At 41.0% G+C, this 25,698-nt stretch overlaps 1 protein-coding gene across 1 annotated transcript in view; it reads right to left on the bottom strand.

Annotated features, from left to right (window-relative positions):
* Nucleotides 1-19,365, bottom strand: part of LOC133641792 (synaptotagmin-7-like) — a 216,558-nt gene extending 197,193 nt beyond the window's left edge. Inside the window, exon 1 of the mRNA XM_062035813.1 lies at nt 19,296-19,365. Coding sequence (XP_061891797.1) covers nt 19,296-19,329 — 34 coding nt within the window. The 5' untranslated portion in view covers nt 19,330-19,365. The remainder of the gene's footprint in view (nt 1-19,295) is intronic.
* Nucleotides 19,366-25,698: the final 6,333 nt, after the last annotated feature.

The following is a 25,698-nucleotide window of genomic DNA, read 5'->3' as shown; positions in this document are numbered from 1 at the left end:
CATTGGATTCCACACTTTCTCCTTTTTCTATTGTGGATCACGGATTTGTATTTTAAACCACCTCAGATACTATATCCTCTTGAAAATGAGAGTCGAGAACGCGAAATGGACATTCAGAGTGACTTTTATGTCCACGACAATACATCGGTGACACACTTAGCTACTGAGCTAACGTGATAGCATCGTTCTCAAATGCAGATAGAAACAAAAGAAATAAACCCCTGACTGGAAGGATAGACAGAAGATCAACAATACTATTAAACCATGTACATGTAACTACACGGTTACGTCAACAGACGTGCTCACCTGCGTTGCAGCGATCGGCGGCGCGACGAAGGACTTCACCCATCATCGACGAAGCTCTTAGCATGAGCTAACGTGATAGCATTTGTCTCAAATGCAGATAGAAACAAAATAAATAAATCCCTGACTGGAAGGATAGACAGAAGATCAACAATACTACTATCAGGAGACACCGAACCAAACACTGGACATGTAAATACACGGTTAATGTGTATTCGACACCTGTCGAAGCCTAGCAATGCTGTTGCTAACGACGCTAACTCGTCAGAGCTATGATAAAAACATTAGCGCTCCACCTACGCCAGCCAGCCCTCCTCAGCTCATCAACACCCGTGCTCACCTGCGTTCCAGCGTTTGACGATGCGGTCGGCGGCCCGGAGACGTAGGAAGTCAAGGTGAGTTCGCCGCTAGCGCGTCTGCTATCCAAGTCAAAGTCCTGGTTGTGTTGCTACAGCCAGCCGCTAATACACCGATCCCACCTACAGCTTTCTTCTTTGCAGCCTCCATTGTTCATTAAACAAATTGCAAAAGATTCACCAACACAGATGTCCAGAATACTGTGGAATTTTGTCGAAGAAAACAGAGCTCTGTGTATTGTGTCCAATATGGTCCAAACACTTCCGTGGATCTCTCGACGTCACGCGCACACCTCATCCTCCAAAGGTGTTTTGGACCGGATGTCATGATCCATGGTCCGGATCATGTTTTTGTGTTTTCTGTTAATTTTGGACTCCTTTTGTTATTTGTTGTGCTCCTGTGAGTTTGTTTTGGTTGCCATGGTCACTCTTTGTGTGCACCTGTCTCTGATTAGTGCTCGCCCGCTCACCTGCTTCCCGAGCGCTAATCAGAGGCATTATTTAAGTTGCCTTTGCCAGTCACTCGTCCTGCTCTCATTGTGTTTGCTCCATGCACTTGTCACGTGAGTTTTTGAGTTCTAGTGTTCCTTGTCTTTTGCCTATGCTAAGTAATAGTTCCTTAACTTCCCGTGCGCTCTGCACGCATCCCTGTTGTTTTTGTTTATTGGATGATTTATGATAAATAAATCACTTCCTACCTTACGCCTTCGTCCGGAGCCGTTCCTTTGCATTGGGAGAACAACCGCGCAGCAAGCTGCGACCCCGCGTTCGTGACACCGGAAGTTTAGCGGGAAATTTAAAATGTCACTTTATAAGTTAACCCGGCCGTATTGGCATGTGTTGCAATGTTAAGATTTCATCATTGATATATAAACTATCAGACTGCGTGGTCGCTAGTAGTGGCTTTCAGTAGGCCTTTAAGCCAAAATGCATCCGTTCTCCCTTTTTTGTCTCCACACTGTGTCTGCTTGTAAGTACTCCGTGATTGTGTGCCGCCGAACATGCTCCTCTGCTCGTAAACCAGCTATGACATGACGTGATGATGGGGTGCGGGGGGGTGGGCGACAGGTACTTTTCAGAGGCGGTATAGTACCGAATATGATTAATTAGTATCGCGGTACTATACTTATATCGTACAACCCTACGGAACACCATAGAAGGTTGACTGTCTCAATTGGCTCACTTATATTCAGTGATGGCCAGTATCAAGCTACATGTAGCTAAGCTATGTAGCTTAACTAAAATTTTCAGTAGCTTGGCGGTAGCTTAGCTACCTTTTGAACGAGTAGGTTTTCCCGTAGCTTAGCTATTTTTAGACCCATGTAGCTTACATCAAAGCTACAAGCTACACAGAGAGAAAATGAACTGCGAATCCAAGCCCAAAAAAAATATGGAGAAAATACAAAGGCCTGGATGAATGACAACATCTGTACATACGGAGAAAATCCTTGATGATTGCTTGGTGTTTGTATGATGGGGCACAAAATATTACGGACTGGCCAATCAGAGGCAATATAAGGCGGGTCACTAAAACCAGGCAGCAAAATCATCACAGGCAAGTACTCAATGCACATGACGATGAGGGAGTCGGAGACAGAGGGACGCTTCAAGCTGACGACTCAAAAAAACCCCAAAAAGAAACATACTTGAAAATGGCAGAGGGATTCTCTCCTGCAGATTAAGTTTTTTCTTTAGTGATGAAGACAACGTCCAGGAAACTCACAATGATGCGTGTCCTTGGCCATATTTAGACAAATGTATGCCTTTTAGAGAAAACAATGCCAAAAACTTGAGTTTTTAGTTGTTTACTATGTAAACCAAAATCATGCTTCATCTAAGACGTCCAACACAAATTTAGGAACACACATTAAGGTGAGTTGAGTTCATGAAAAGTCTGTAACCAGACGAGACGTCACACAGAACGAAGGTATCCAAGTATGGCACTGTTTGATTTTACGTCAAGCAAAGCCTGGTCGTACCAATGGACTTCAGTCTGTGTCAGACACACGTAATTGACTGCAAGACATACTTGGTCAACAGCCATACAGGTCACACTGAGGGTGACCGTATAAACAACTTTAACACTGTTGCAAATATGCGCCACACTGTGAACCCACACCAACAAGAATGACAAACACATTTCGGGAGAACATCCGCACCGTAACAGAACAAATACCCAGAATCCCTTGTAGCCCTAACTCTTCCGGGCTACAATATACACCCCCGCTACCACCAAACCCAGTAGATGGGGGGGGGGGGGTTGTTCTCCCGAAATGTGTTTGTTATTCTTGTTTGGTGTGGGTTCACAGTGTGGCGCATATTTGTAACAGTGTTAAAGTTGTTTATACGCTACCCTCAATGTGACCTGTATGGCTGTTGATCAACTATGCCTTGCAGTCACATGTGAGTGTCTGCTAAAGCCGCATAAACATGTGGCTGGGTCGGCACGCTGTTTGTATGGTGAAAAAGAGGATGTAGAGGACGTTAAAGGCACGCCCCCGATAATATTGCCCGGGTGAAAATCGGGAGAAATTTGATAGAATGGTTGCCCCGGGAGATTGTCGGGAGGGGCACTGAAATCCGGGAGTCTCCCAGGAAAATCGGGAGGGTTGGCAAGTATGGTACCGTAACTATAAACTCCACGGCGAGATGAGAGAGTGAACCTGGTTGCAAATTTGAAGACCACTACCACTACTGAGGCAACAAGATTTCTTCAAGAAAGCAACCGAAATGAGCGATGCAGCTACATGGTGAGTGAGATGCTTGCTAGCCATTCAAAGAAGGTGAATTCATTCAAAAGTGCATGTTAGATTTTTTTGAAGAAACCTTTTCTTGCGGCCCAGCCTCACCCAGTTTCTGCATCCAGTGGCCCCCAGGTAAATTGACTTTGAGACCCCCGGTCTAGAACATGTTTTGCTTTGTTCATTATTGACGTGTTTCTTGCTACTTTATGTGGTATATTTTTGACGGGAGATTTCCAGTTCAATTTTACTCTAAGACTTGAAAATTGATTTCACGAAGTAAGGAAGTGGATTTGCCAAAAGCCCAGAATAATACACTCTACATGCGGAGCTGTCTTAGTGCAGGTACCGCGTGCCAAAAATAAAGACATTTGGATCAGTACCCCTCGCTGGAAGCTTGGACCTCAGCCCATATCTGTGGCTCGCGTCAATTTGAATCAACAGGAACCACGACACAACTAAATATAAATCATATTCAAGAGGTAGATAGTGCAGGGTGCCATAGCACTCATCTAATAAATCTGAGGCAATTTGTTCCCAATGTGCCAACCCTGTCTGAGATAGCAAAATGAAAGCAACGGAACACAGTGGTGGTCCGGCTTGAGCTGGAAAAAAAACAAGTGGGAATGAGACTCCTGCAGACTTTTCACGAGTGGGGAGGATTTTATGATTGTGCTCGTGCTGGTGATGAGTTCTCACACTTGCTGCTTTGTGAAGAAATGGAGACTGTATAAAAGTGACAAAGAAAACCAGCAATATCCTCATTCCTAGGCTGTATCTATCTATCCAATATTTTAGTAATCAAATACCGTATTTTTCGGAGTATAAGTCGTTCCACAGTATAAGTCGCACCGGCCGAAAATGCATAATAAAGAAGGAAAAAAAACATATATAAGTCGCACTGGAGTATAAGTCACATTTTTTGGGGGAAATGTATTTGATAAAAGCCAACACCAAGAATAGACATTTGAAAGGCAATTTAAAATAAATAAAGAATAGTGAACAACAGGCTGAATACGTGTACGTTATATGAGGCATAAATAACCAACTGGTATGTTAACGTAACATATTATGGTAAGAGTCATTCAAATAACTATAACATATAGAACATGCTATACGTTTACCAAACAATCTGTCACTCCTAATCGCTAAATCCCATGAAATCTTATACGTCTAGTCTCTTACGTGAATGAGCTAAATAATATTATTTGATATTTTACGCTAATGTGTTAATAATTTCACACATAAGTCGCTCCTGAGTATAAGTCGCACCCCCGGCCAAACTATGAAAAAAACTGCCACTTATAGTCTGAAAAATACGGTAGTTTGCTGTCAAATCATAAGTCAAGCAGATATTTAAGTATTTCTTTTTATTTAGACAAAACATGTTTGGAAAGTATGATCTTATACCAGGGTTGTCAAACGTACGGCCCGCGGGCCAAATCAGGCCCCTGGACAGGATTTATCCGGCCCGTGGGATGACTTTGCTAAGTATAAAAAGGAGCCGAAATTTTTGAATGAAAGAAACTGCTGTTGTAAATGTTCTCTTAGCAATTATTTGTATCTTTGTAGATGATGCTACATATCCATCCATCCATCCATCCATTTTCTACCAGCTGTCCCATATAAAAAATAAAAAAAAAACACATAATGTTGGTGCAGTCAAGGAAAATGATCAAATTACATAAATAACATCCTGTTATTTGATTTTGATATCATTTTTTTATCGTGATAGATTGAAAATTAACACCAAATGAGTGGACTGATGAACGTTATCACATAATGTATTCAGAATAAATAAAGAATAAAGATAAAATACTAGCATATGTTTCGGAGTATAAGTCGCACCGGAGTATAAGTCGCACCGGAGTATAAGTCGCACCGGCCGAAAATGCATAATAAAGAAGGAAAAAAACATATATAAGTCGCACTGGAGTATAAGTCGCATTTTCGGGGGAAATGTATTTGCTAAAAGCCAACATCAAGAATAGACATTTGAAAGGCAATTTAAAATGTCTAAAGAATAGTGAACAACAGGCTGATAAAGTGTACGTTATATGAGGCATAAATAACCAACTGGTATGTTAACGTAACATATTATGGTAAGAGTCATTCAAATAACTATAACATATAGAACATGCTATACGTTTACCAAACAATCTGTCACTCCTAATCGCTAAATCCCATGAAATCTTATACGTCTAGTCTCTTACGTGAATGAGCTAAATAATATTATTTGATATTTTACGATAATGTGTTAATAATTTCACACATAAGTCGCTCCTGAGTATATGTCGCACCCCCGACCAAACTATGAAAAAAACTGTGACTTATAGTCCGAAAAATACGGTACGTGTTATAATGATGGCAACACATGATGTAAGTGTCTATATTAGCCTACTATCAAAATGACTATGTGTCGCAGGCTGACGCAAATCTTTGTTGACAGAAATGTTGAAATGTAATATTTATTCTACACATTTTTACAACATTGGAAAACATTAGTAAAACTTCCCAGAGGGTGAGATAACTCCTGGAAATGACTGTCTTAGAATGGCCGAAAGTATAGATGTGTGTGTCCAAGTTAAAGGAAACGGCAGGCTGTCTTCTTCTAATGGATTTAATCATTGCAAGCTGGGTAACGTTTGCTGTGGTCTGGAACAACGTGGCACGCTAACAACTATGAGAAATTCAGCCAATATTACATACGGATAATGTGTCATGAGACATGCGCGGATAAATTAACATAAGTAAAGGAAATTCAATATAAATATCAACAAAGCTCACCTTTGTGTATTCACGCACAGTATAAAAAGTTTGGTGGACAAAATGAGACAAAGAAGGAGTGGCATAAAACACGTCTTTCTGTGGCAGCGTCAGAGAACATTATAAACAAATTGTTGAGTGACAGTCCACACAAGGGTGAGTTCAAGAGCCGCTGAAATTAGTAGGACAAAACGGCGCTCACCAAATACTCTCAAACATATCAAACAGTGGGCTTTTTAACAATTAGGAAGGTTTGTGTCGTGTTTGTCCTCCTACAGAAACCATATTAAAAAAATAATAATAATTTCACCCTATTTTGTTTCCATTTACATACATTTTTGAAAAAGCTCCGTGGAGCCACTAGGGCGCCGCTAGAGAGCGCCATGTGGCTCTAGAGCCGCGGGTTGCTGACCCCGGATTTAACCGAGTAATTGTTGCAGCCCGACTTCCGACAGTATTAACGTTGCATTTGATGACTCACGACGTCTCATTCTTACATCTCTCTGTCAGTCCATACACACACATTGTAAACAGATGTAGCAGCAGATTTTACTCAAGATATCTAATGTTATCTTCACGTAAATATTGGCTTTGCCCAAATTAGTCACCATGTGAATCATCCAATTAAAGGGCCCTATTATGCGCCATTTCATTTTTAATAATATTTTTTTAAAAGTAATATACAGTACAGGCCAAAAGTTTGGACACACCTTCTCATTTCAATGCGTTTTCTTTATTTTCGTGACTATTTACATTGTAGATTGTCACTGAAGGCATCAAAACTCTGACACCTGTGAAGTTGACTACCTCTTGAAGCCCATCGAGAGAATGCCAAGAGTGTGCAAAGGGTGGCTATTTTGAAGAAACTAGAATATAAAACATGTTTTCAGTTAATTCACCTTTTTTTGTTAAGTACATAACTCCACATGTGTTCATTCATAGTTGTGATGCCTTCAGTGACAATCTACAATGTAAATAGTCATGAAAATAAAGAAAACGCAATGAATGAGAAGGTGTGTCCAAACGTTTGGCCTGCACTGTATATCTCTAGAGTATGTCCGTGACCACCAGAGTATGGTAAATTAAAAAAATTAAGACAAAAAAACCTGGAGCTCTGTTAATTATCTGTTTAGCTACAGACAAATGTTGTCTTTTGTCTGCAAATAGGCTAATCTTAGGAGTGTAACGGTACACAAAGATTTCGGTTCGGTGCGTACCTCGGTTTAGAGGTCACGGTTCGGTTCATTTTCGGTACAGTAAGAAAACAACAAAATATACATTTTTTGGTTATTTATTTACCAAATTTGTAAACAATGGCTTTATCCTTTTAACATTGGGAACACTATAATAATTCTGCCCACGTTAATCCACATTAAACTGCCTCAAATTGCTGCTCAGATTAAATAAAATGACAAAATTTTTCTTCTACATATAAAAAGTTCAAGTCAACTCATCATGCTTAATTTATTACAGCATTTGGGAAGCCTGTAGTTGATTTTTATCATGTAAATGTTATATTTTTATCAACATGTGATAGCAGGGACCCTGCCATTCAAAACTAGGCTGCTCCATTACTAATGATTCATGTAACTATAACTGAAAAAAATGGTAAAATAGCAATAGGAGAGACTATTCATCACTGAACACCATGGAGTTCATGTAGGCTTAATGATGCACTTACATTATTATATCAACTATCAGAGACAGAAACTCTTCATTTAACATAATGTCCTTTTTTGCTGCTTCAACACAGCTCAATCAACACAGAAAAAGGTCAAGTGAAATAACAGAAAGACAGGGCTTTGCTGTCCGTAACACACACACACACACACACACACACACACGCACACACACCGCAAAATGAGCTAACGTTATGCTAAAAGAGAATTAGCCTTCACCTCAAGCCAGGACTGCGAGCGACCTGAGCTGCAGTTTATATTTCTAGAAGGTCAACGGGCTCATAGTGATGTTACTAGTAGTTGACTGGGAGGTGTTTATTATAATTTGGGGAGATTCCGCAGCCTGATGCTTACCTGCTAAACGCTAAGCACTGACTACATGCGCTCTGAATACGCACAGCTGATTGGCTGTTACCGCTCTGTTTGTAACCAATCAGATGGTTGTGTGGGTGGGACAATGCTGGGTGCTGTGTAGAGCAGTGGTCCCCAACCTTTTTGTAGCTGCGGACCGGTCAACGCTTGAAAATTTGTCCCACGGACCGGTGGGGGGGGTTTATTTAATTTTTTTTTTTTTTAACATAAATAAATACAATCATGTGTGCTTACGGACTGTATCCCTGCAGACTGTATTGATCTATATTGATATATAATGTATATATTGTGTTTTTTATGTTGATTTCATAATTATTATTATTTTTTTATTTTTTTTCTTGTGCGGCCCGGTACCAATCGGTTCGCGGACCGGTACCGGGCCACGGCCCGGTGGTTGGGGACCACTGGTGTAGAGGACTGACAGAGACAGTGGCAGAAGGAAGCGGAGGCGGCTACTTAAAATGTCCGTGTGGTAACTCGTTTGGTACACCTCCGAACCGAACCCCCCGTACCGAAACGGTTCAATACAAATACACGTACCGTTACACCCCTAGCTAATCTAGCATGATGTTGCTGTTGATATGTGTGTTACGATTGTGTTTTTGTTGTACTATGTATGCTATGCGGGGCGGGGGTGTGGTTGGGGGTGGGGGCGTGGTTAAGAGGGGAGGAGTATATTTACAGCTAGAATTCACCAACTCGAGTATTTCATATATATTTCATATATATATATATGAAATACTTGACTTTCAGTGAATTCTAGCTATATACTGTATATATATATATATATATATATATATATATATATATATATATATATATATATATATATATATATATATATATATATATTTTATTATACATATAAATAAAAGAAATACTTGAATTTCAGTGTTCCAGAGGCTATCCAGTAGATGGCAGTATTGTCCTGTTTAAGAGTGTCACAACATTGCTGTTTACGGCAGACAAACTGCTTTACGGTAGACGAAAACGTGACTGCTGTTGTTTTGTGTTGTTACCGCGCTGGGAGGACGTTAATGAAACTGCCTAACAATAAACCCACATAAGAAACCAAGAACTCGCCCTCGATCATTCTACAGTTATAACGTGATTGGGCAGGCACGCTGTTTATATCGTGGGAAAGCGGACGTGAAAACAGACTGTCGCCGCTGTCCCCACTCAGGTCCGCATGGAGCTGGAGAGAAAATTTCTTCCGGGAGGTTTTCGGGAGAGGCGCTGAATTCCGGGAGTCTCCCGGAAAATCCGGGAGGGTTGGCAAGTATGTTAATATTGTACATGGTAATTGTTATGTATTGTATATATGATATAAACATATAATATAATGTTTCAGTATATGTCATATACTGTACATATATATTATGTAAATATTACATATATACTATATTGTCAAAAGTATTTGGCCACCTGCCTTCACTCACATATGAACTTGAAGTGCCATCTTAAGGAATTATCCAAAATGTTTTGGTATCCTGGAACATTCAAAGTTCCTTTCACTGGAACTAAGGGGCCAAGCCCAACTCCTGGAAAAACAACCCCACACCATAATTCCTCCTCCACCAAATTTCACACTCGGCACAATGCAGTCCGAAATGTACAGTTCTCCGGGAAACCTCCAAACCCAGACTGGTCCATCAGATTGCCAGATGGAAAAGCGTGATTCATCACTCCAGAGAAGGCGTCTCCACTGCTCTAGAGCAGTCTTTTTCAACCACTGTGCCGCGGCACACTAGTGTGCCGTGCGATACAGTCTGGTGTGCCGTGGGAGATTATCTAATTTTACCTATTTGGGTTAAAAATATTTTTTGCAAACCAGTAATTATAGTCTACAAATGATGTGTTGTTGAGTGTCGGTGCTGTCTAGGGCTGGGCAGAGTAACCGTGTAATACTCTTCCATATCAGTAGATGGCAGCAGGTAGCTAATTGCTTTGTAGATGTCGGAAACAGCGGAAGGCAGTGTGCAGGTAAAAATGTGTCTAATGCTTAAACCAAAAATAAACAAAAGGTGAGTGCACCTAAGAAAAGGCATTGAAGCTTAGGGAAGGCTATGCAGAACGAGACTAAAACTGAAACAAAAACAGAATGCTGGATGACAGCAAAGACTTACTGTGGAGCAAAGACGGCGTCCACAAAGTACACCCGAACATGACATGACAATCAACAATGTCCCCACAAAGACGGATAAAAACAACTGAAATAGTCTTGATTGCTAAAACAAAGTAGATGCGGGAAATATCGCTCAAAGGAAGACATGAAACTGCCACAGGAAAATACCAAAAAAAGAGAAAAAGCCACCAAAATAGGAGCGCAAGACAAGAACTAAAACACTACACACAGGAAAACAGCAAAAAACTCCAAATAAGTCAAATAAGATGTGACAGGTGGTGACAGTACACCTACTTTGAGGCAAGAGCTATAGACATGCATGCTTGGTTATGCTTTAAAGTCATATCCAACAATTGTGACGACTTTTTACTGTCAACTGAGTTCGTTTTTTGCCTCCGCATTTTTTCAACGCAAAAAATGTGCCTTGGCTCCAAAAAGGTTGAAAAACACTGCTCTAGAGTCCAGTGGCGATGTGCTTTACACCACTGCATCCCACGCTTTGCATTGGACTTGGTGATGTATGGCTTAGATGCAGCTGCACAGCCATGGAAACCCATTCCATGAAGCTCTCTGCGTACTGTACGTGGGCTAATTGGAAGGTCACATGAAGTTTGGAGCTCTGTAGCAACTGACTGTGCAGAAAGTCGTTGCACTATGCACTTCAGCATCCACTGACCCCTCTCTGTCACTTTTCGTGGCCTACCACTTTGGTGGCTGAGTTGCTGTTGTTCCCAAACTCTTCACTTTTCTTATAATAAAGTTGACTTTGGAATATTTAGGAGTGAGGACATTTCACGACTGGATTTGTTGCACAGGTGGCATATGACAGCTCCACTGAGAGCGGCCCATTCTTTCACAAATGTTTGTAGAAACAGTCTCCATGCCTAAGTGCTTGATTTGATACACTGGGCCAAGTGATTAGGACACATGATTCTCATCATTTGGATGGGTGGCCAAATACTTAGTATGTTATATTTTATATTGCTACTACGGTACATTTTTTGTCTATTTCATACCTGCATTGTCCTTTTATATCCTTGCACTTTCCATCCTTTGTAACTGAGCTACTGTGTGGAACAATTTCCCTTGTGGATCATTAAAGTTTGTCTAAGTCTAAGTCTGAGGAGTCTTACTGCATTTCATAAATGAGATTCCTGCATAGTATTAGAAGGCATCTTTCAAAGTGATTTGCGCTCCATTCGACTGACAGGTGGTTGCGCCACATTTTTACTTATGATGTTTATAATAACCCTGCCTGTCTTTAATAACAAACCAAATGCTTTATTATTAATTTATCCTTTGTCCCACAGCGTTTACATATTTCATATACCAACATTTAAGACCGGCTACTAATAGCCCCTTTTTAAAAGCTGTAGTAAGCTTTGTTGTCAGGCGCCAATCTGTAGCAAATATTCTCAGAACATGATTACAAATGGTTGCTTTAAAGCAAGGGTGCCAAAAATACGGCCCGAGGGCCGGATCAGGCCCGCTAACAGGTTTTATACGGCCCAAGATATGAGTTTACTAAGTATAAAAATGTACCTGAAATTTTTGAATGAAATAAATAATAGCAATTCTTTGTAGATGATGCTACATATTGACGGAAGCAGGTTTTTTACATATTTAAGTGTTACTTCTTTATTGTCATAGTCATATTACAAAACAGCTAGTGTTCTTCCAATTGTGCTCTTTTGAGCTGCAAGTACTGTGTGTCGGCCTTGAAATGTTGGAATGTAAAAAGTAGCCATAACTCAGGGAGTAGCCATAACAATGAGGGTGGGAGCGAGGGACAGATGGAAGAACACAGCACTTCCGTGGGTTTGAGTGGAGATCGATCTTAGCTGCGCTAGTGAACGCTTCTGTACAGGATTGGTCTCATACTATTTCCAAAGCTTTGGAAATAAATTAGAAAATACCTATTCTGTTTCTGGTGGTCCTTCTAATCAGCTTATTTGTCATCAAAAGAACTTGGGAGTGACCAGCACAACTTAATTTCCCTGGGAGGAAAATCTGCTGGGACGCAACAATATGCACAGAATAAAGCACATGATGTTAGTACATCAGTTGAGGAAAATGATCAAACTACATAAATAACATCCTGTAATTTGATTTTGATATCATTTTTTTATCTCGATAGATTGAAAATGAACACCAATGAGTTGACTGATGAACATTATCAAATAATTTATTCAGAAAATATAAATAACGACAAATAAAGATAGAATACTATTAACCGCAACATGTACAGTAAGTAGGGATGATGTTCGAAACCGGTTCTCCCGGTTGTTCGATAAGAAAAGAACCGATTCCATGGACTTGAATCCCTTTTTGAGAACCGGTTCCCGTTATCGAGGCCACTACAGTAAATAAAAAGAGTTGGTTCTTTACTCGAATCCCTGGGAACGAATCCCGTCCCACAGGAAATGCCCTGTGGCACGTCCCAGCAAATGACGTAGCTCAGTCATTAGGCGGCAGATAACAGAAAGCAGCAACAATAATGGACCGGAAAAAATGTCTCACGGCATGGCTTTATTTTACAAACATACGACGAGGAAACGGCAATATGCAATTATTGCCAGGCTTCGCTCTCATGTAAGGGGAGCAGTACAACAAACATGTTGAAACATGTTCAGGCCGCACATAACCTGAACACGTGGAGAAGCAGCGACAGAGATGACGAAGCACGCCCCTCTTCCTGTGCTTCAACCTGCAGCCCCAGTTCCAGTGATAGTGGCGGTGAGTAACTAACGTTAACTGTTGCCGGTTAATTTCCATATCTGCTCACTTGTAGCCTTTAAGCTAAAATAAGGTTACCTCTTATGTCAACCAGGACTTCAGAATTGTTGATTGATGACTGTGGCATTCTTAGTGTCATAGTGTGTGTAGTTAGTATGTTCCAATAGCAGCAGAAGTGCACTTTTTGGAGAGCTGTATTATTTTCAGTTTTTTGCCCAAGGGACTGATTTTATTTAACACTATATCATTATTTATACACCTATAGTGATCACAGAGACAGGCTGTTTTTGTGTTACTGTATATATTTGTTTTTCTGAAAAATCCCACTTAATATACTTTGGGTAACAACAGTCAATATTTATTTATTTTATTTTATTTCTTTAGGGGGGTAACAACAGTCAATATTTATTTATTTATTTTTATTTATTTGTTTCTTATAATATAAAAGTGAGCTTTTCTTAAACCAAATATTGTGCGGTTTTTTTCCATATACAACAACCTATCTGGATTCGATAAGAAAATCGATAAGGAATCGGTACGGTAAGAGGATTCGATAATGGGCTGGAACTCGATAATTTCTTATCAAACATCATCCCTAACAGTAAGGATAAAAAAACTAAAAACATTATCATTTGTACATTTTCAGAATGTGCTTGTTCTATTTTTAAATAAAGAAAACAATCTGAAGTTATCTTTATTTTTAAGTTATCGTGCCGTGATTTTACCCGTCCGGCCCACTTGACAGTAGATTTTTTTCCACGTGGCCCCCGGTCTAAAATGAGTTTGACACCCCTGCTTTAAAGCAAACTGAAGTGAATAGGTGAATGGTTGTATTCATCTTGGAAAAAGTCAATAGTAATATTTCAGTTTGAGCACATACTTAAATAGGGTCCCTTAGTTGGACATTAACATGTGGACTGGATTAGTTATCATAGGAGAAGAGGCAATAAAATTGGACCTCTGTATGCAAACATGATGGCCCTAGCCATGAGAAGAGACTACATGTTTAGTTTAAAAACCAACATTTAAGTTACTACCTACAGTACATCTATTGTTTTTTCCAGACACTTGCACACAAGCATCTCCTTTAATGGTCAGGGTGTGCTTTCCTGACTTAGCACACACCCAGAGAAAGGAAGGAGGAATATAAAACTGACGGTTCGGAGTGCCTCATTTTTTTTGACTCGACCTAGTCCAGGAACTGCAGTCCTGTATAATGACACTTGCTTATACAAACCCTGTTTCCATATGAGTTGGGAAATTGTGTTAGATGTAAATATAAACGGAATACAATGATTTGCAAATCCCTTTCAAGCCATATTCAGTTGAATATGCTACAAAGACAACATATTTCATGTTCAAACTGATAAACTTTTTTTTTTTTGCAAATAATCATTAACTTTATAATTTGATGGCAGCAACACGTGACAAAGAAGTTGGGAAAGGTGGCAATAAATACTGATAAAGTTGAGGAATGCTCATCAAACACTTATTTGGAACATCCCACAGGTGAACAGGCAAATTGGGAACAGGTGGGTGCCATGATTGGGTATAAAAGTAGATTCCATGAAATGCTCAGTCATTCACAAACAAGGATGGGGTGAGGGTCACCACTTTGTCAACAAATGCGTGAGCAAATTGTTGAACAGTTTAAGAAAAACCTTTCTCAAGCAGCTATTGCAAGGAATTTAGGGATTTCACCATCTACGCTCCGTAATATCATCAAAGGGTTCAGAGAATCTGGAGAAATCACTGCACATAAGCAGCTAAGCCCGTGACCTTCCATCCCTCAGGCTGTACTGCATCAACATGCGACATCAGTGTGTAAAGGATATCACCACATGGGCTCAGGAACACTTCAGTAACCCACTGTCAGTAACTACAGTTGGTCGCTACATCTGTAAGTGCAAGTTAAAACTCTCCTATGCAAGGCGAAAACCGTTTATCAACAACACCCAGAAACGCCGTCGGCTTCGCTGGGCCTGAGCTCATCTAAGATGGACTGATACAAAGTGGAAAAGTGTTTTGTGGTCTGACGAGTCCACATTTCAAATTGTTTTTGGAAACTGTGGACGTCGTGTCCTCCGGACCAAAGAGGAAAAGAACCATCCGGATTGTTATAGGCGCAAAGTTGAAAAGCCAGCATGTGTGATGGTATGGGGGTGTATTAGTGCCCAAGACATGGGTAACTTACACATCTGTGAAGGCACCATTAATGCTGAAAGGTACATACAGGTTTTGGAGCAACATATGTTGCCATCCAAGCAACGTTACCATGGACGCCCCTGCTTATTTCAGCAAGACAATGCCAAGCCATGTGTTACATCAACGTGGCTTCATAGTAAAAGAGTGCGGGTACTAGACTGGCCTGCCTGTAGTCCAGACCTGTCTCCCATTGAAAATGTGTGGCGCATTATGAAGCCTAAAATAGCACAAGGGAGACCCCGGACTGTTGAACAACTTAAGCTGTACATCAAGCAAGAATGGGAAAGAATTCCACCTGAGAAGCTTCAAAAATGTGTCTCCTCAGTTCCCAAACGTTTACTGAGTGTTGTTAAAAGGAAAGGCCACGTAACACAGTGGTGAACATGCCCTTTCACAACTACTTTGGCACGTGTTGCAGCCATGAAATTCTAAGTTAATTATTATTTGCAAAAAAAAAAATAAAGTTTATGAGTTTGAACATCAAATATCTTGTCTTTTTAGTGCATTCAATTGAATATGGGTTGAAAAGGATTTGCAAATCATTGTATTCCGTTTATATTTACATCTAACACAATTTCCCAACTCATATGGAAACGGGGTTTGTAATATTTCACTTTTTATTTGACCCTGTGCGGTTGTCAGGCTCACACATGATCAACGTCGTTGTCCACAGTGCCCCTTTAATCCTCTGAAGGCCATAATCAATACGACTCCAGCGGACCTTTCTCCGTCTCCATGCAACTCCACCTTGAGATGCAGGGGGATTTCAAAAGAGGAGGAAGGGAAACACCCCCCCACATAAGAAGGCCCTTTTAACTCCGTCAATTAGCCAAATGTCAATCATGCATTGAAAGAGGAGCCCCAACCTTGTCATAACCTTATTTCTTTAATTGCCAGCTATTTGGTTTGTACTTTCCTGGAAAAGAAAATGATTGCCGATGTCAGGTGAACAAAATCACCTATAAAAAAAATCACCTATAAACACTAATTAGCCATGCAACAGGAAGTGGGGCTTTACCTTATGTTTGCACTTAAGCATGCAAGCTAAACTGGAATAATCACAAAATGGTCCCGCTTATTCTATCCCCTGTCCTATTTGCACTGGGACCGGCTGAAGGTATACCAGGAACATTGGCATTCATTGTTTAAACTAAACCCAATTTCACACCAATTGGTTTCACATTTGTGTGGGGATGTCCGCAAGGGAGCGGCCACCTGACTAACGCTGTTTTTGTTGAAGCCACAAAAAGCCTGGTTATTGCATCCAGCAAAAGGAAATACATTTGGGTATAGTGGTCAGTTCCCAAGTGAAAATATGAAGCTCATCCTTTCCAGTAAGAAGAAAGAAAATCTCAAAAGAGTGAATAAATGTACAAAACCCAAAACCAGTGAAGTTGGCACGTTGTGTAAATGGTAAATAAAAACGGAATACGATCATTTGCAAAACCTTTTCAACTTATATTCAATTGAATAGACTGCAAAGACAAGATACGTAACGCAAACTTTGTTATTTTTATCAAATATTAGCTCATTTGGAATTTGATGCCTGCAAAATGTTTCAAAAAAGCTGGCACAAGTGGCAAAAAAGACTGAGAAAGTTGAGGAATGCTCATCAAACACTTATTTGGAACATCCCAATGGCGAATTGGGAACAGGTGGGTGCCATGATTGGGTATAAAGGCAGCTTCCATGAAATGTTCAGTCATTCACAAACAAGGATGGAGCGAGGGTCACCACTTTGTCAACAAATGTGTGAGCAAATTGTTTAAGAACAACATTTCTCAACCAGCTATTGCAAGGAATTTAGGGATTTCACCATCTACGCTCCGTAATATCATCAAAAGGTACAGAGAATCTGGAGAAACCACTGCACGTAAGCAATGATACTACAGACCTTGGATCCCTCTGGCGGTACTGCATCAAAAAGCGACATCAGTGTGTAAAGGATATCACCACATGGGCTCAGGAACACTTCAGAAAACCACTGTCAGTAACCACAGTTCGCCACGACATCTGTAAGTGCAAGTTAAAACTCTACTATGGAAAGCGAAAGCCATTTATCAACAACACCCAGAAACGCCGCCGGCTTCGCTGGGCCCGAGCTCATCTAAGATGGGCTTCTTCTACGGTAAGCAGCCATAGAAGGGGGAAAATGAAGTCGGCGTAGTTATCGTAGTTGCAAGACCTGTTGTGGCTCAATATTGGTTCATATATAAGGCGCACCGGATTATAAGGCGCGCAGTCAACTTTTGAGGAAATTGGAGGTTTTTAGGTGCGCCTTATAGTGCGGAAAATACGGTACTCAACGTATTTGAGGCACACTTCTTACTAACTTATTCCTCAACCAGGTTTTGAGCTAGAATGCCTAGTTCTTAACTCACCATTTTACAAAGACATTCTGGACCAATGCCAAAACCAGGTCCCTAAGGACATGCTTGAGCGTGTGGGGGAATTTCTGACCTTTGTACCATATTTTGTGTCTGTCAAAGTCCGGAAAGAGAGCGAGGTCGAAAAGCATTAAGGAGGACACGACAGTAGTGGAATGTCTGCTCGTCTTTTTTCTATTCTGTACCATTGGAAGAGCATATGTGGGTTAGAGTTGAACGTATGGTCGGACTGACCATTGTGCAAAATGTTTTGATTGTTTCTTATGGCTAAGAGATTCAAGGATGTTGCAGAACAAACAGGTCCAAAACAACTGGACCTTGACACACGAGGGAAACACATAAATAACCAAGTAGACCAAGTCTATGCATGATTGGCATGAATCTCCATTCATCCAACGTCTCCGGAGATGTTGTCTGTTTGCATGGCAAGTCAATCCAACCTTGTACCATTTGATTTGGGGTAAATAAAACTTTTGTACTAAATTCACTTTTGTTGCTGTTTAAGATTCGGACATTCCACCACAAGTGGAAGAACCACATGGAACACGAGGTCCTATCACAGGTGTGGCATCAGTGACCTCCCACCCTTACAAATTCGCCCTCCAACATTTTGCATGAAAGCAATCCCAGCGCAAGCTGTTGCAACTGCAAAAGAAAGGAAATACTCAAAACGTCAGATGTGATCGTGACCTTTTCTGTGGTTTCTTATGTAAAAAATGCAACATTCGTGCATCTCCAGTGCACTCAAATAGAGCTCATGTTGCATCACCCCCATAACTCCCGCTCATGATGCCCGCACCTCCATGTACAGGAGTAGGCTGCTGTGGTCCAGTGGAATGGACAAAAACAGCTCCTCCCACTCTGCCTTTTTGCAGCCTCCTTTCTCCTCATCTTCCTCTCGGCAGCAGCAGAGCAGCATCAACAGCAGAGCAGCATCAACAGCAGAGCAGCAGGTGTTATTGTTACCTGAGGATTTTTGGGGGGGCTGCAATTAGCACCATGTGCAGTATTCTAGCAGCTGGGGCCACTAGTGGTGTGTGTGTGTGTGTGATGAAGTGGAGAAATCACGCCTCAAAAACACGTGGGAGAGGTTACTCAAATATGCCCCCACCCCTTCTAACAACACACACACACACACACACACACACACACACACACACACACACACACACACACTTTACCCCCAGGTCTGCTGCACTCATCCCTCCCAGAAAGGACAAGATGCATTTGCAGGAATTCACAACCTGCAAAAATGAACGTGGATGTGTGTGTGTGGGAGTGGGAGTGGGGGGGTGACCTTGTGCAGTGTAGTGGCCAACACACACACACACACACACACACGCACACGCACACAACAGGTTCACACACACATGCTGTAATGACAGGTACGGAGTGTTGCATAATAAGAGCCCTGCACACTTTGGCGCCAGCGTGACGTGCAAAGGACGGCGAGGAGGAGGAGGAGGAGGAGGAGGAGGAGGAGGAGGAGGAGGTGGAGGAGGAGGTGGAGGAGGTGGAGGAGGAAGAGGAGGTGGAGGATATTCCACGCGTGTGCCGGTCACCTCCATCAGGCGTGCAAACACCTTGAAAGTGTCCCGCTAACGACAGCCGAGTGCCGGGCTTACCTTTGCTATTGTTCTCCTCCCGGTTGAGATACATGGTGAGCAGAGTTTGGCGGCGGTGAGGAGGAGGAAGAAGAAGAAGAAGAAGAAGGTGGTGGTGGTGGTGGTGGTGGTGGTGGTGTGATGCTGCTAGTGATGATGTCAAGCTGGCAGTGGTGGTGTCAGTGTACTCCACAACTCCTCCTCCCATGGACTTGGAGCTCTTTTATTGTTGTCTTGCTACTGCACTGCCTCTCTCTCTCTCTCTCTCTCTCTCTCTCTCTCTCTCTCTCTCTCTCTCTCTCTCTCTCTCTCTCACTCTCTCTCTCTCTCTCTCTTTTTCTCTCTCTCTCTCTCTCTCTCTGCCCCCCCTCTCTCTGTCTCTCTCTCTCTCTCTCTCTCCTCTCTCTCTCTCTTGTTCTCTCTATCTCCTCAATCAGTAGGTAGAAGATGGAGAATCTCCTTATATCTCTCATTCACTCTCTCCCTCTCTCCACCCTACTTTCCTTACCACTAATAAGCAGTCTCTCTCTCTCTCTCTCTCTCTCTCTCTCTCTCTCTCTCTCTCTCTCTCTCTCTCTCTCTCCTCTCTCTCTCTCTCTCTCTCTCTCCTCTCTCTCTCTCGCTCTCTCTCTCGCTCTCTCTCTCTCTCTCTCTCGCTCTCTCGCTCTCTCGCTCTCTCTTTCTCTCTCAGTCAGTAGGTAGAAGATGGAGAATCTCCTTATATCTCCTCATTCACTCTCTACCTCTCTCCACCCTACTTTCCTTACCACTAATAAGCAGTGTATCTCTCAATTCAATTCAATTCAATTTCAATTCAAAGGGGCTTTATTGACATGGGAAACAAACGTTTACATTGCCAAAGCCAGCATTAAAACAATCAATCAAAACAATTAAAATGTATCAAACTTAAGCACCTATTGAAATTAAAAGTATGTACATTAAAATATAGGTCTACTATACTAAAGATGTGTGTGAACAGAGCTGTGTCACATTACAGCTTTAAAAAAAATCTCTCTCTCTCTCTCTCCTCAGTCAGTAGGTCATACTTGCCACCCTCTTGATTTTTCCGGGAGACTCCCGAATTTCAGTGCCCCTCCCGAAAACCTCCCGGGGCAACCATTCTCCCGAATTTCTCCCGATTTTCAAAGAATATTGAGGGCGTGCCGTGATGGCACCGTATTTAGCGTCCTCTACAACCAGTCGTCGCAAACAGCGTGCCGGCCCAGTCACATGTTGTATGCGGCCATACATGTCACACTGAGGGTGACCGTATAAACAACTTTAACACAAATATGCGCCACACTGTGAACCCACACCAAACAAGAATGACAAACACATTTCGGGGAGAACATCCGCACCGTAACACAACATAAACACAACAGAACAAATACCCAGAACCCCTTGCAGCACTAACTCTTCCGGAACACTACAATATACACCCCCCGCTACCACCAAACCCCACCCCAGAAATCACTGCACGTAAGCGGCATGGTCGGAAACCAACATTGAATGACCTGTGACCTTCCATCCCTCAGACGGCACTGTATCAAAAACCGATCAATCTGTAAAGGATATCACCACATGGGCTCAGGAACACTTCAGAAAACCACTGTCACTAAATACAGTTGGTCGTCACATCTGTAAGTGCAAGTTAAAGCTCTACTATGCAAAGCGAAAGCCATTTATCAACAACACCCAGAAACGCTGCCGGCTTCTCTGGGCCGAGATCATCTAAGATGGACTCATGCAGAGTGGAAAAGTGTTCTGTGGTCTGACGAGTCCAACATTTCAAATTGTTTTTGGAAATATTCGACATCGTGTCATCCGGACCAAAGGGGAAGTGAACCATCCAGACTGTTATCGACGCAAAGTTGAAAAGCCAGCATGTGTGATGGTATGGGGGTGTATATAGTGCCCAAGACATGGGTAACTTACACATCTGTGAAGGCACCATTAATGCTGAAAGGTACATACAGCTTTTGGAACAACATATGGCATCTAAGCGCCGTCTTTTTCATGGACGCCCCTGCTTATTTCAGCAAGACAATGCCAAGCCACATTCAGCACGTGTTACAACAGCGTGGCTTCGTAAAAAAAAAAGAGTGCGGATACTTTCCTGGCCCACCTGCAGTCCAGACCTGTCTCCCATCGAAAATGTGTGGCGCATTATGAAGCGTAAAATACGACAGCGGAGACCCCGGACTGTTGAACGAGCGAAGCTCTACATAAAACAAGAATGGGAAAGAATTCCACTTTCAAAGCTTCAACAATTAGTTTCCTCAGTTCCCAATCGTTTATTGAGTGTTGTTAAAAGGAAAGGCCATGTAACACAGTGGTGAACATGCCCTTTCCCAACTACTTTGGCACGTGTTGCAGCCATGAAATTCTAAGTTAATTATTATTTGCAAAAAAAAAATGAAGTTTATGAGTTTGAACATCAAATATCTTGTCTTTGTAGTGCATTCAACTGAATATGGCTTGAAAAGGATTTGCAAATCATTGTATTCCGTTTATATTTACATCTAACACAATTTCCCAACTCATATGGAAACAGGGTTTGTAGAAGATGGAGAAGCTCCTTATATTTCTCATTCACTCTCTCCCTCTCTCCACCCTACTTTCCTTACCGCTAATAAGCAGTATCTCTCTCTCTCTCTCTCTCTCTCCTCAGTCAGTAGGTAGAAGATGGAGAAGCTCCTTATATTTCACTCTCTCCACCCTACTTTCCTTACCTCTAATAAGCAGTATCTGCCTCTCTCTCTCTTTCTCTCTCTGATTTTTTTTAAAGATGCTGTATATTTAGTGACATTCACAGTTGGCTGGCTTGCACTTTTAGGTAGTGAATGTAAGATCTTCATAACAAAATGGTGAAAATGTGTTTGTTTGTTTTTCATCGTCAAATATATTTTTCCTAGAGGGTTTTTGTAAAAACCCCAAAAAGCAGTGAAGTTGTCACGTTGTGTAAATGGTAAATAAAAACAGAATACAATGATTTGCAAATCCTTGTCAACTTATATTCAATTGAATACACTGCAAAGACAAGATACTTAACGTTCGAACAGGTAAACTTTGCTATTTTTTGCAAATATTAGCTCATTTGGAATTTGATGCCTGCGACATGTTTAAAAAAAGCTGGCACAAGTGGCAAAAAAGACTGATAAAGTTGTGGAATGCTCATCAAACACTTATTTGGAACATCCCACAGGTGAACAGGCTAATTGGGAACAGGTGGGTGCCATGATTGGGTATAAAAGCAGCTTCCATGCAATGCTCAGTCATTCACAAACAAGGATGCGTTGACCGGTCCCCAGCTCCAAAAAGGTTGGGGACCACTGCTCTAGAGGACCTGTATAAGAGACTCTGCAACAGGACAGCAAACAGCATCCTCAGGGACTCATCCCACCCAGGTCACCACTGGCTTGAACTCTTGCCCTCAGGGAGGCGCTATAAGACCATCAAAGCAAGGACAAATAGACTGAAAAACAGTTTCTATCCTATAGAGCTGTTATTGCCCTAAACTCCTCACTTACCTGAACACTCACCACTTTATTACTTGCTTACCTCTGATAAAGATCTACTGTGCAATATGTTTTTTAACATTTTATTATGGTTTTAAATTTTAATTGTTTTATTATTGTTGTTGTCTTAAGACTATTGTATTTAGGTTTGTTTTAAAAGCACTGAGCTGGATTGCTGTCCAATTTCATTGTTTCCATACAATGACAATAAAGGTATTCTGATTCTGATAAATGGAGCGTTGTTGGCAGTTTTTTGATGCTTTTAAAGGTCTTTATGAGTGCAATACATGAATCCCATTAGCTTCATTGTTAGCCACCTTGTACTTGCCGTATATTACAAATGAGACTGCATAAAAAAAGAAATACATATGCGGTCTTGTCTTACCTGATTTGATTATTATTACTATTCCAAAACAGTGTAGTTCTCCTTTAAGATAACTTAAGCAGGAATGGTTCAAAAACATGTCCGTCGTGTTTGCAGGAGAATTTAGCAACCCTAAGTCACTTATGGTTAAAGGGGGGTACTGTTATGACCTGTTACACCGTTACACCATTAACTTTGTAGATAGTATGACTAGGGATGATGACTAGGGATGATGTTCGAAATCGGTTCTCCCGGTTGTTCGACAAGAAAAGAACCGATTCCATGGACTCGAATCCCTTTTTGAGAACCGGTTCCCGTTATCGAGGCCACTATAATAAAGAAAAAGAGTTGGTTTTTTAATTGAATCCCTGGGAACGAATCCCTTCCCACGTACAGGAAATGCCCTGTGGGACCTGCAATGTTATGCCCATTTGATTGTACTCTTACTGACACCTTGTGGCGATATGAAAATACTACGCGTCATTAGTTTGGGCACTTCCGGGTTGAGACAATTGAGAAGTAGACAAGTTGTGTTAGCTCTTACAAGCCTTGGAAAAGATAAGTCTGTAAGTAAACTGTTTAACTTGTTTATGTAACTCAATATTAAGGTGGAAAGTGGTTAAGTTTGGTACTAAGATGTTTAATGAAAAACGATTTGTGTGCACTGTTTCAATGGATGTTTTGAGGACTTCAAATGGCTGCCAGTCGTGTATTTCCACCATCGAAATAGTTTCAACACTCAGAAGTATTTGTTTGATGATAGTACTGTATATTTGTGTGAAGCTAATATTTACATATTGTGTATTACATTTCAGTATGTTAATTGAATCACATAACTTATACATTTGTCATTGTGTGTATTTCAGTTTAAAATATATATATATATAACAGTCCAGTGCAAGACAAAAGTAAAGATAGGAAAAGACAAAGCAAGATCAACAACAATAAAGAGCCTAAATGGATTAATCTGCTTTGGATTGTTTGTTAGCTGTCTGCCAAGCTGTATAACCTCAACACGTATAGTGAGGGCAGAACATGCAACATGCAATTATTGCCAGGCTTCGCTCTCATGTAAGGGGGGAAGAATTGTTGATTGATGACTGTGGTGTTCTTGGTGTCATAGTGTGTGTAGTTAGTATGTTCCAATAGCAGCAGAAGTGCACTTTTTGGAGAGCTGTATTATTTCCAGTTTTGTGCCCAAGGGACTGATTTTATTTAACACTATATTATTATTTAAACACCTATAGTGATCACAGAGACAGGTTGTTTTTGTGTTACTGTATATATTTGTTTTTCTGAAAAATCCCACTTAATATACTTTGGGTAACAACAGTCAATATTTGTTTTTGGTTTTTTTTTAAGAGTGTAACAGTCAATATTTATTTATTTATTTTATTTTATCTTATAAAATAAAAGTGAGCTTTTGTTAAACCAAATGTGTTTTTATCCATATACAACAACCTATCTGGATTCGATAAGAGAATCGATAAGGAATCGGTTCAATAAGGGGATTCGATAATGGGCTCGAACTCGATAATTTCTTATCAAACATCATCCCTAAGTATGACATTGATATTCTGTAGCAGTTGTGCAGAGCGCCACATTTCCATTCATCAACTTAGCAGCAATGACTGTTTCATTTGGTCATGTTATGAAAAGCCGGCCGTACAGGACAATGACACTAATGGGGGAAAGAAAGGTTGAACCCATCTGCCCCACCTGCTGCATATCAATATCTTATCTTGACACAGATGGCGCTCAGATGGCCTCACATTCTAAGACAGGCCGCCGTCGACCACTTTATTAGGCTGGACCACAAATGAAAAAATCTCCAGGTGTAATCGGCTGTGTAATCTGCTACTTCTTTGCTGCGGTGTGACATGACTGTTAATATTTTAGCACCAAGTGAGGGGCATTGATTTGTATCACCGCAAAATACCCATCCATCCATCCAACCAATATCTTCTGGAAAATTACAGATGGAATATAAGCCAATCGTCACACAGCAGAATCTTCGTATTGACATTTGGCCTCGTTTAAAAATAGCAATTAATTTTTGATAAATCCATGATATTATAAAACCCAAGTTTTGAAGTTGGCACGCTGTATAAATGGGAAATAAAAAGAGAATACAATGATTTGCAAATCCTTTTCAACTTACATTCAATTGAATAGACTGCAAAGACAAGATACTTAACGTTCAAACTGGTAAACGTTGTTATTTTGTGCAAATATTAGCTCATTTGGAATTTGATGCCTGCAACAGGTTTCAAAAAAGTTGGCACAAGTGGCAAAAAAGACTGATAAAGTTGAGGAATGCTCATCAAACATTTATTTGCAACATCCCACAGGTGAACAGGCTAATTGGAAACAGGTGGGTGCCATGATTGGGTATAAAAGCAGCTTCCACCAAATGCTCAGTCATTCACAAACAAGGATGGGGCGAGGGTCACCACTTTTTCAACAAATGCGTGAGCAAATTGTTGAACAGTTTAAGAACAACATTTCTCAACGAGCTATTGCAAGGAATTTAGGGATTTCA

The sequence above is a fragment of the Entelurus aequoreus genome, linkage group LG24 (genome assembly GCF_033978785.1).
Source record: "Entelurus aequoreus isolate RoL-2023_Sb linkage group LG24, RoL_Eaeq_v1.1, whole genome shotgun sequence".
NCBI classification, from domain to species: Eukaryota; Metazoa; Chordata; class Actinopteri; order Syngnathiformes; family Syngnathidae; genus Entelurus; species Entelurus aequoreus.
Note: the sequence above shows the minus strand (reverse complement) of the source record. Positions and strands in the feature narration are given on the sequence as shown.